The 12519-nt window shown below is 37.7% G+C and overlaps 1 protein-coding gene across 5 annotated transcripts in view; it reads right to left on the reverse strand.

The window, feature by feature from the left end:
- Nucleotides 1-3879: 3879 nt before the first annotated feature.
- Nucleotides 3880-12519, reverse strand: part of SGMS1 (sphingomyelin synthase 1) — a 285145-nt gene continuing 276505 nt past the window's right edge. For 4 of the 5 annotated variants that reach the window (XM_069459846.1, XM_069459848.1, XM_069459849.1 and 1 more), the window contains 2 exons: nt 6273-6439; nt 4336-5597 (listed from right to left, as the gene is read on the reverse strand). In XM_069459846.1, the coding sequence (XP_069315947.1) occupies nt 5418-5597; nt 6273-6439 (347 nt within the window). In that variant the 3' untranslated portion in view covers nt 4336-5417. Of the gene's footprint in view, nt 5598-6272; nt 6440-12519 lie in introns of all 5 variants that reach the window. The other variant, XM_069459845.1, reaches the window with a different exon arrangement.

Below are 12519 nucleotides of genomic sequence, written 5' to 3' on the forward strand. Positions count from 1 at the left end.
ACAATTGAAGCTCAGACTCGGGGGGATGGGGAGGCATGGGCAATGTATATAGCCTGAACTTTTGTACCACCATAATGAGCTGAAAAACAAAAAAATAAAATAAAATATATCAAAAAAAAAAAAAAAAAAAAAGAAAATGTGGCATATCTACACAATGCAATAATATTCTGTCGTCAAAAAGAATGACATCATGTCATTTACAGCAACATGGATAGAACCTGAGGACATTAAGTGAAATAAGCCAGGCCCAGTAAGAATATCACATGTTCTCACTCATATGTGGGAGGTAAGCAAGTTGATCTCACAGAGGTAGAGAGTATAATGATAGATATCAGAGACTGGGAATGGTCTGCGGGTTGGGGTGGGAGGATAAAGAGAGTTGGTTAATGCATACATACGTACAGTTAGATAGAAAAATTTCTAATGTTAGATAGCAGAGTGACTATAATTCACAACAATGTATTGTGTATTTCAAAATAGCTAGAAGAGAGGACGTGAAATGTTCCCAAGACAAATAAATGATAAACACTCCAGGTGATGGATGTAGCAAAATATATGTATCCCATAAATATGTACAAATATTATGTATCAATAAAAAGGTAAATCTAAATAAGAAAGACTGAGATTCAATCAGATGGTTAGAGGACTCTCCCCCTACCAAACAACTAATCACCACACCAATAAAGCTACAGTAAGAAAAACAGTGGATTGTAATGAAAAGAGATATAAGACACGGACTCTCTCTGAGAAGGACTATTAAGGTAAGTCCAAAGTCAAGAAGGGAGTTTCGAAAAAGTACACTAGAAGGCAGAATTTGGAGCCTCTGGCACTTATAGCTAGAGCAAGGCATTAAACACTGCCCAACTCCCATACTGATTAACAGATTCTCACACTAAAGACCTATTTACCTCAATCCTCTTTCCCAATACAGTATGTTCATTTTTCAACAATAAAATCACAAAGCATGCCAAAAGGCATGAAAAAAAAAATAATCTGAAGACACAAAGCAAGTGTCAGAATGAGACTCAGATATGACAGCCATGTTGGAATTAGCAGGCAGGAAATTAAAAATAACTATCATTAATATTTTAAGGGCTCTAATGGAAAAAGTAGAAAATACGCAAGACAAAGCAGAGAGGGAAATTCTAAGAGCCAAAAGAAAATAATAAACAATATAATGGAAATTTCTGTAATAGAAATGAAGAATGCCTTTGATGGGGGTCATCACTAGACCGGACATGGCACGGGATGCAGTGAGTTGGAAGGTATATAAACCTCCCAAACAGAAATATTAAAAGAAAAAAGATTGGAAAGAGAGAACATCCAAGAACTGTCGGACAATTTCAAAAGGTGTAACATGTCATAATGGGAATATCAAAAAGGAAAGAAGAGAAAATGGAGAAATAGTAGAATAATGGTCAATAACTTTCCAAAATTAATGACATCCAACCACAGATCTAGGAAGCTGAGAACACCAAAAATAAATACCAAAAAAAAAAATAATAATAAAATAAAAAAAAAAATCTACATCTAAGCAGGTCATATTCAATCTACAGAAAACCAAAAACAAGAGAAAATTTTGAAAGAAGCCAAAGAAAAAGAACATATTACCTACAGTGGAACAAGGATAAAATTACAACAGACTCCTTATGAGAAACTATGTAAGCAAGAAGAAAGTGGAGTGAAATATTTGAAGTATTGTTGAGAGGAAAAGGCCAGCCAACCTGCCCTGCAGAAAATGGAAATTTCTTTAGGCAGAATGAAAATGTAGGTTAGAAACTTGGATCTACATAAAAAAAACAAAAGCATCAGAGAAGAAATAAATGAAATGCAAACAAAATCTCTTCTTTTAATTGATCTAAAAGATAGTTGCTTCTTTAAAGTAAAACTACTAACAATATGATTACAGCACACGGGGGAGATGAATGACAGCAATGTCACAATGGCAGAAATGAGGAATTGGGAATATGTTGATATAAAACACTTGCATTACACTTAAAGATAGGTTTATATTAGGAAAAACTGTGTATTATAAACTCTATAGCAACCATTAGGAATTTTTTAAAAAGTGTATTTGGTATGCAGGAGATAAAATGGAATCATAAAACGCTCAAAACTAGAGGAAGACAGAAAAAGGGTGAAGAGAACAAATGCAACAAATGGATGAGTAGATATTCATTCAGTTACATCAACTGTCATTTTAAACGTCACAGGTCCTTTTTTTTGAGACAGAGTCTCACTCTGTTGCTCAGGCTAGAGTGCCATGGCATCAGCCTAGCTCACAGCAACCTCAAACTCCTGGGCTGAGGACTACAGGCATGCGTCACCATGCCCGGCTAACTTTTTCTATATATATTTTTAGTTGTCCATATAATTTCTTTCTATTTTTAGTAGAGACGGGGTTTCACTCTTGCTCAGGCTGGTCTTGAACTCCTGAGCTCAAACGATCCACCTGCCTCAGCCTTCCAGAGTGCTAGGATTACAGGCGTGAGCCACTGCGCCCGGCCTGACAGGTCCTTCTGACGGCAAGGATCACTTAACTTCCTTCTGACTTGTATTCTGAACTAAAAGAAAAAGTATTTTAGGTGCCAATAAATAGAACATCAAGTAAACAGTTTTGATTTGTTCAAAGCAAGTCTCTTTACCACAGGAGAAACAGATAAAAGATATCAATATCTAGGGATCCAAGCAGCAAGTTTCCCAGTTAATTCAAAACCTGGTTGACTTTTTGTACATGGGCGGTCAAATTAAGGTTGGCATGTATTCCCATCTTACATGGCATTTATTACATTTATGAAATATATACTTATCAAATTATAAATTTTAGTATGTGCCTGGGACAGAAAACATATAGCAATTAGGGAACTGCAAAAGTCTCCTGTTACACCTTAGGGTGTGAATTTCTTGCCACTCAGTCCAAAGTCAGAGTCATTCTACTTAGCTTTACTACCATAGGCAGAGATTTCTCTCACTGCATACTTACTGAAGAGTTTATGAAAGCTCACAGTAATGGTGGGGGTGGGGGAAGGGTAGAAACTTAGACTCTCATAAGATTTTCACTACTTACCAGTTGCAAGTTAATATATCTGAGTCACTGTGGTTGGTGTTAGGTAGACAGCAAGAGACCTCTGGCCCCTCCTGGGGACAAAGACGGACACCGGAACAATTGCTACATCTGGGGAGGAGGGAATGCCCTACGAATCTGCCAATCAGAACTTAGCACACCAACTGCAAAAGAATGCGGAGGATTCTCTAGCCCATGGGCCAAGCAGCACAGGTACAATGGGGTCCGGAAGGCGATCTAGGACAACCTAAGGCTAGTTATCGTATCATTAGCTTCAATCTACATCATGGTTCACCATCCCAGATGGGCTTTCAGAGAGGCTCATGGGAGATCTGCATGCGTAGTAAGACTCAGGTCATATAACTCTCAACTGTCCATCAAAGTGGTTGGAGGGTGACTCTGAACCACAAGGAGGGCCCAATCCAGATACTATAAAACAACACGCCAGACCACACCCAAGGTCTTTTTGTTACAAGGGGTCCATTCATCCTCCGTGTTAAATGAATCTTTCTCTTGCTCCATTATCTTATCTTTCTCCCCTCAGTAAACCTCCTTACGTGCTTACCTTACTTTCAGGGTGACTGGTCATTCTCTGTGCAAGAGCACCTCAAGAACCAACATGGTCAGAGTGCTGACCCAACAAAAATACATTTTAAGGAATTGCATGGGGGGGAAAAAAACCCAGATAATTACTGAAAATGCCACATCAAACATACAATGTCAGTGAAGAAATTCCGAAACTCATTTTTTATCTTGCTTTAATAGTTCACTTACGGCTTTTGTGAAGAATGTGAACACACTAGAAATAATAGCCATTTAAGTATCAGTTTTTATTAAAAAGTGCATTTTGATTAATTTATGATCTAGGTAAGCTGTAAGATATCAGTATATTCTCTGGAATAATAACTTTACAAAGATTTAAAACAAACAAAATTTTAAAAGCCTTTTTTATTTCCTTCACCATTATTGTTTTACAATACAAATATCACCTTGTGAATACACAAAAAAACCCTACGGAAGATAATTCTGCGGCACGTAAAATACAGGATGGATATAGATACTTCTTCATTCTTAAAAAACTATTTTGTTCTCCACGTTGGCAAGTATAGAATAGAATACTTCCCCAAACATACATATGTTAGGAGTAAAACTTAGAGTTACATGCAGTTTCTGCACAAATATATTTTAAAGAAATAGATCTCTTTTTTGTTGTTCATCAACAAAATTGTCATGAGAGTATGGATAACTAATTCAGAGCTTTCAAGTTTTAGGTAAGTGATCATTTTCAAAACTCTCTTTTAAAAAAAGATATTCATGGCTGTTTTCATTGAGTAGTTAAAATTGAACTACCAAATAGACGATAAAATAATTTAAGTGGTACATGTCACTGCTACCTGTTCACAATATGTGAACAGGCTCTGACTCTCCAATTAACATCCCCATTCTTCAATTCACTGCAACTTTAAAACTGTAAGCAGTCTTCTAATTTAGCTATAAATGCAAAATTTAGTAGTGTATACATACATTTATATTTTCATGGAATACTTTATTTTAAATAAAAACATTTAAGATTGCCTACTGACCATACAATCAAGACAAGAAAGGCACTAGAAACATAGACAAATTTCTCTCCCAAGACGCATTTTTAAATTTTAACTCTCTTCTCTCTGACATGTAAAAATCTTTAAATTTGGTTTCATAACATCATTTTGAAAAATAAAGTTAGGAAATACTTAGAAAATCACTTTATAACAGAACTTTTTTTTTTTTTTGCACTTTTTGACACACTGTCTCTGCTGATTTTACAAAACGCAAAGTTACCAAACCTTTCTGTGTCTGTCATTTTTATTTGAATATCGGTGCAACAGGTAGAAAGATTTCAGAATCAAACCCCATTCAGGTACTTAGAAACCTTCATAGAGACATTTGCTAGAAAATGGCTTACAGCCCAATCTTTGGGGCAAGAGATATGAAAAGTATGTTTTCCCAAGAAAATAATACGCTTTATTTCCAGATGTGACTGGAAAGACCAGAACTTATGATATAAAAGCTTACATTTATGCTGTTGCATCATATACAAAGGAACATGGTGGTCGCAGGTTATGTAAATCCCAAACTTATGAACAGGAAATGTGTACAGTGCATGATAGGTTAAATTTTTCTTTATTGTTGTCCAACTCAGGTCCTTTGGAGAGAAAAAAAGATCACAGTGCTGACCAGGTAACTCAATAGGTTAAGTCAAGGTAACCATTGAAAGATAATAGGACTAGGGAGGTGTTTATTTTATGGCATCTTCTCTCATGGAGTTCTTAGCACTTCGGACAATTCGTCTTTGCCCCACTTTGTACGGCTGTTATGTGTCATTCACCAGCCGGCTGTATTTAACTTGTCTACCGAGGTGGACGACTGGCCAGGGGAAAGGCCAATGGTAAGATCGAGGTACAATTCCTTGGACATTCTTTTCAAAGTACTGAAATGGCCTGTACCACCACACCCTGGCCAGGAGGTTCATCTGGGAAGCTTCCTTTAGCACCTGAGACAACAAAGAAACGTACAAACTTTTCTCACAATCTTTCACTTTAAGTTCAAATATTTCCCATGTTAAAATTCCCAACGGTCCCCAGACGGGCCCCACGCCCAGCCACACATCCCAGCTTCTCTCTCACAGCGCCATCCTGCACTCTGCACTCCTCTGCACACTGGGCCGCACCTCAGGAGAAAAACCACCCCGGTTCTGGGAGGAAGGGAGAACTGTGGCTCACTTATCTCTTGCCTATCAATAAATACCTTGGTTAGCTCTTCAGTTACTCTTTTGAACTAAAAATGGAAAAACTTAATTAAATGTCATTAAGCAGTAAGCTGGTGATGGGCCCAGGGCAGGGAGAAGAGGGTAGAAACGTAAATCAAGCAACGGGGGAGATGGACACAGGCTTAGAAAATACTTTCCATGGATAACGAGAGTGTGACACTTGTTCTAGAAGGAAGCAATGTCCTATGTCATTGTATTCACATACTTTTCATCTTGATTCTGAAGAGGATCAATGTCACAAAAGACAACACAACCTTAACTGACTACCCCTTGGGCAGAGAAGCTCAAGACATCCATGCATTCTTTGTTCCCCCTACTCCCCCCCCTCCCTCCACCCCCAAACCAGCACTGCCAAGACAGGGGCAACAGAAGCCGGAATCAAATGGAGGGAAAACTCACTTGCTGATTGGCCATAGTGTGATACCACCAGAAGAGTCTCGTAGTGATGTAATATGCCACCACCACGTCCACAGTGTAGTGGTCATGCGCTAAGAGAATACAGAAGATTCCAACTACGCTGAGAAGCCAGCAAATCCAGTGATACCACCAGAGCCGTCGAGGGGAATCTGAAAAGAAAAGAAATTGTGACATCCCATTATTCAAGTAATACTAAGGGCACGTACCCATGCCTCTAATACTGCTTCTGAATCAGTTACCTTTGGTCTTTCTCTCTGAAAATAGATCTCTTGGACTAGCAAATCTAAGGGCTTTTGCTTATCTGTAACCAAGGTTAGAATAGAAACAACTTTTTATGAAGTGATAATACCAGTACTAGTAATTCACATTTGGTGATTACCTGATTCATACAATCATAAACATAGTTTAAAAGATGAATCTAATCAAATAACGATAAGTTAATGCAATATGCTCCATTTAAAAACTGTCCATTGACATTTAATTAAATTTTCTTGCAGCTAATCTGGGTTAATGCTCTATAAAAAAATCAATACCTATTAGTCCAAAGACCCTTACATAAGGATTAAGCAGTAATAATTGATACATCTGTCTTATCTGCTTTCCAAGTTCTGCAAATAAGATTAGTACACACTAATCTGAAAGTCTTTGGGATTTCCACTTCTCAAATACAAATAGTTTTCTTTTGAATCCAAATGCCCGAGAATTCTAATTCAAGTGCCTCCCCCCAAAAGTAGGACAGTGTCAGATAAACACCTGTCTGTATGCTCATTTGGGAAATCACCCAAGGAAAACACGAAAATGCCTATTATTGCTGGCCTTTCTGCCTTGCATTCTCAATGAACAGAAATTCACAGTGTCTGAAATTCTAGGCAAAACATTTGAATGTGATCTACTCCTCCTCCACATCATGTGGGAAGGTTCAGGCTTTTAATGAATTCTCAAGGGGTCCAAGAATCAGTCATTCATTCAACCAATATTCACTGAGCATCTTACATGCCTGGGACAGACACAGCTCTAGCATCTGGATCAATGAACAAAACAGGCAAAGAGCTTGCCTTCGTGGGGAGATCCCTTCCAGTAGGGAAGAGAGACGAGAAACAAAATTAGAATGAATAAGGAAATTATACACTATGTTAGGTGTCAAAGGATACAGGAAAAAAAAAAAAATATTAGGTAATGAAATATGAAATGTCCGATTTCGTATCAACAGTTTATGTCTTAAACAAGAAGCAAGAACAATTAATCAAAGTATGTGCCTAAACTATCAACACAGTTTTGTCATCTTAATGATAGCTTGTTTATGTCAACAGTGAAGAAGTTTGGAGAGTGAACAGCTTGTTGAGAATTGAATATTTTTCCTTGTAAGAAGTGGTCCAAAGTCTGGAAGAAGTGGTAGTCAGTTGGTGCAAGGTCTGGTGAATACAGTGGATGACAGAGAGTTTCTAAGTCCAGCTTCTGCAGTTTGAACAGTGTTATTTGTGGGACATGTGGTTGAGCATTGTCTTGTAAGAGGATTGGCCTGTCTCTATTGACCAATCTCGGCTGCTTAATCGCAAGCGTCCTGATCATTTCATCCATTGGTTGCACTAGACATCTGCTATAATCGATTGACCAGGTTTCATGAAGCTGTAGTGGATAATACCAGTGCTGGACCACCAAACAGATATCATTAGCTTTTTTGGATGAATATTCGGTTTTGGACTGTGCTTTGGCACTTCATCTTTATCCAGCCATTGTGCCGAATGCTTGCAATTGTCAAAACAAATCCATTTTTCTTCACATGTAACAATATACTGCAGAAATGGTTCATCTTTATGTCATGAAAGCAAAGAAAGGCAAGTTTTGAGACGATTTTTTTTTGACACTTGTTTAATTTATATGGTCCCCATCCATCCAGCTTTTTTATCTTGCCAATTTGTTTTAAATGGCCTAATATTGTTGGTATAGTAACATCAAACCTTGTTGTTAATTTACACGTAGGGCTGAGATGGATTTGCTTCTACTATAGCTTTGAGCTCATTATTATTCACCTTGGTCTCAGGTTGCCCACGTGGCTCATTTTTAAGATTAAAATCACCAAAAGGGAACTTTTCAAACCATTGGTGTACTGTATGTTCATTAGTCACATCTTTTTCAAACACTTTGTTGATATTTTGAGCTATCTGCACAGTATTGGTTCCACGATGAAACTCATATTTGAAAATAAAAATTTTTTGACTTACCTGTGGTTTTACAAAAATTGTTTAAAAAAAAACTTTGAAAGATAATCACAAGTCAAACTGTGTATTTGGATGAATGAGGATGTACCTTCACAATAAAAATAAAACAAGCAGCATCAAAGGAAAATGATGGGATATCAACTGCCAAACTTAGTACTTAAGGAAATCAGACATTTCATACTTAATGACCTAATAAAAAAGATGAGCTGGATAAGGGGGAGCAGGAGCAGAGGGAGTGAAGGGGAGTTTATAATTTTAAATGGCAGTTAGTGTAGGAATATATCCCAACGATAATTGTATTTGATACCTTAACAATACAAGTAGCAGCTACCATTCATTCTCTGTGCAACTCCATTATTGCCCATAGACGCCATCCATTTTAATTTTAATAACCTCTTCCCCACCCATAAAGTATATATCAATATCTCAATCTAAAGATGAGAAAACTAAAACTTAGAGATGTTAAAGGTTTTCCTCAGGGTCACAGAGCTAGTAAGCGACAGCACCAGGATTCAAAATCAGAGTTTTGTGACCTTAACGCCTCTGTGTTTCCCCATGTAGCACACGGGCTTATCATCAAGGATAAGCCTTGATCCCATTAAAGGATTTCAGATATTGGCCAGCAGGGGGCAGGCTGCTGACATCTGGCCTACATGGTTCCCACTTTCTACACCCAGTTAGTTATATCCTGGTACAAGGGCTAGACATGTCCCTACGAGTCTGAACACACATTGCTAGAATTCACTATATTTGGTCACAAACTAAGCAGAACCAGAAGAACATCCATTCTCCCTTTTCTATCTCGACGCCCTGAAGTGCATCTTTCTTCCCTTCCGGTACTCCCTTATCCTAGTTCAGGGGTGGAGGACCTGCCACCTTAAGGCCATAGGTGGCCTTCTAGGTCCTTAAATGCGACCTTTTGACTGAATCCAGATTTTACAGAACAAATCCTTTTATTAATATATTTTTGTTTTGTCTTTTATATTTTTATTCTTAAAATGAATGTATTTAAAATACCAAAGAATAAAATAAGTTTCAACAAAATAATCCTCCCAGATTGACTGGCACAACTAGAACATTAGGAAGCCAAAGGGCTAAAGTGACGGCCGCTACACTCATGATTTAATGCCAACTTCCCCCACCTGACTGGTGCTACAACCACACAACACTGGTTGGTGAGAGTTTATGGGGGTACAGTGCCCTATGTTTCTATTTGAAGTGGAATTTGTGAATAGTTGCACAACTCAACAGTATTTTTTAATTCTGTCTGCTTAAAAGCCCATCATTTCAAAGAAGACTAAGAGAATGCTGAAGGAGGAAAACAGATTTAATAAGGATTTAATAATATTGCAATATTATCTTGTTTCTGCTAAAGATAAGATGATTTGCTTGCTTTGTGATACTGCAATGTCAACATTAAAGAAATTCAATGCTCATCAGCATTACAACACTCACAAGGACCACAAATATTTTAAATTCCAAGGAGAGACACGAAAGGTTATATTGCAGAAATGAAAAGATAAAAAGCAAAAACAAAGACAATTCTTTCAAGCAGCAATAATACCTGGAAATAACGCCACACTGAAGAACTTATAAAGTAGCTCATATAATTGGAGGGAAAAAGGGAAGCCGTTCAGTGATATAGAAATTTTGAAAGAATGCATGGTCGAAGTTGTAGAATGCTTAGACTCCTATAACATTTCCAAGTACAAACAACTGCCTCTTTCAAGGAGAACCATAACTGATAGGCAACAAGAATTAGCCTTCAACTTACCAGAACAACTTCATGCAATACTTCAAAAGGAAAATATGTACTACGCAATCTCTTTGTGTGAATCAACTGATACTACTGACTCAGCGAAGGTTTTATACTTCATTTGGGTCATAACAGAAGATTTTCTTTTTTACGAAGAATTACTTGCTTTGGGCACTCTTGTGAACAGAACATGGAGAATAGATATCTTTAACAACTTTCAAGATAAATGTTATGAAGTTGGACTGAATTTAGTAAATTTAGTGAGTGTATGTACAGACAGTGCACCTTCTATGACAGGAAAACATAAAGGGCTTATTGAACAGATAAAAAAAGTATTAACAAATCCAGATGCTCTCATTTCATCGTATCTTACATCAGCAAAATCTCTGTGCTAAAGCTATTATTTTAAGTGACACTTTGTAAGGATTGCAAATGCAACAGGGCATTGTCAGTTTCACAACACGCTGAAGTTGAATGATATATTTGGTGTGGATTTGCCATATCATTCTAATGTGCATTGGCTATCACAGGGATAGGTATTAGCCAAAATTTTATCTCTGTAAGAACAGATAAATTTTATAAGGAACAGAATTGGCAATTTGAATTATTGAAAGCAGATTTCTATAGGAATGCAGCATTTTTGGGTGATATCAAATCAAAATGACTTGAATAGTTCTTTGTAAGGTAAAACTAAGTCTATATACGACATGTGGCAAAAACTCCAAGCATTTTGAAAACTATCTTTTTTCAAAACATTTCAAAAGGAAATTTTAGATGAACATTTTCCCCAGTTACCAAAGGTCACTGATGAGCTAGATGATATATGTAAATCATTTGAAGAATATGCAGCTGTTATAGACCTATTAATTGGAGAATGTAATGAAAGGTTCACTGACTTTGAGAATCATGACATCACACTTAAATTGGTATTTCAGCCTCATCTAGTTGGTATCACCAAGGCACTTGAAGAACTACAGATGGAACTGATTGAACTCCCAGTAGATGACATTTGAAACTCATTGATGCTAAGAAAGATCCAATTGAAACATGGAAAAATGCAGTAGAATGCCCACACCTTCGACAACATGCTTGAAAAATGCCTTCTTGCTTTTCAACCACTTATTGCCATGAATCTACATTCTCCTTCCTAACCCAAATCAAGAAGCCCTTAAGGGCCGGGCATGGTGGCTCATGCCTGTAATCCTAGCACTCTGGGAGGCTGAGGCAGAAGGATTGCTTAAGCCCAGGAGTTTGAGATTGCTGTGAGCTAGGCTGACGTGGCGCCACGGCACTCTAGCCCAGGCAACAGAGTTAGACTCTGTCTAAAAAAAAAAAAGAAGCCCTTAAGGTCACAAATGACTGATAACCCATGTAGAGGATCAACTGAAACTGTGGACCTCCAGGCTGCGACCAAATATTCAAATGCTTTCCAACAAAAAGCAGACATAAAAAAGTTATTAAAAAGTTAGTTAACTTTAAAATTAACAAAATTTTCATTTTTTGAAATTATTAAGTACAGAGTAGTTAGATTTTTACAAAATAATGTACATTTTAAAGTATAACTAATTAAAGTTTCTTAAATTTGATTACAGCTAAGTTAATGCAGCCTTCCAACATGAAAAGGTTCTCCACTTCTTAGTTTTTCAAGACCAAAACTGGGCTTTTGCCCAGTCCACCACCTCTCTTCTCTACCCCCACAACCCATCCTGCTGACTCTCCTCTGTTCCTCCCTCAGGGCCTTTGCTTCTCTCCATCCTCGATGCCATCATGGTAGTTCATGCCACTACCATGCTTTTCCTTGATTGTGGCAGCAGCCGATCTCCTTTCTCCTGGTCTCCAGCTTTGCTCCTCCCCAATCTATCCTGCAAGCTGCTGCCAGAGTGGTTTCTCTCTCTCTAAAGGACAAATAAGATGACATTGCCCCCCTAGTCACAATCTCTCAGTGGGCACCCCATGTCCATGAGACGGAAGTTCAGATTCCTTCTTATGGCTTAAGGCTCCCTCCATGATCTGATTCCTACCTACCTGTCCATTCTCATCGCTCATTATTACCCCAACTCTGAATTCCAACCACGTCAACTTCCAGAAGTACCATGTGCTCCCAAGATACCTCCAGAGGGCAAAGTGTCTCCCACCTCTGTGATACCACAGCAGCCTGGTTTTACTCATCGTTTTTCATGGAAACTTCCTGTATAATGCTCATTAGACTGTTTCTAACAATTAAATACTGAGGACAACAGAAATTTCTATAAGT

This window comes from Eulemur rufifrons, chromosome 28, assembly GCF_041146395.1.
Source record: "Eulemur rufifrons isolate Redbay chromosome 28, OSU_ERuf_1, whole genome shotgun sequence".
NCBI classification, from domain to species: Eukaryota; Metazoa; Chordata; class Mammalia; order Primates; family Lemuridae; genus Eulemur; species Eulemur rufifrons.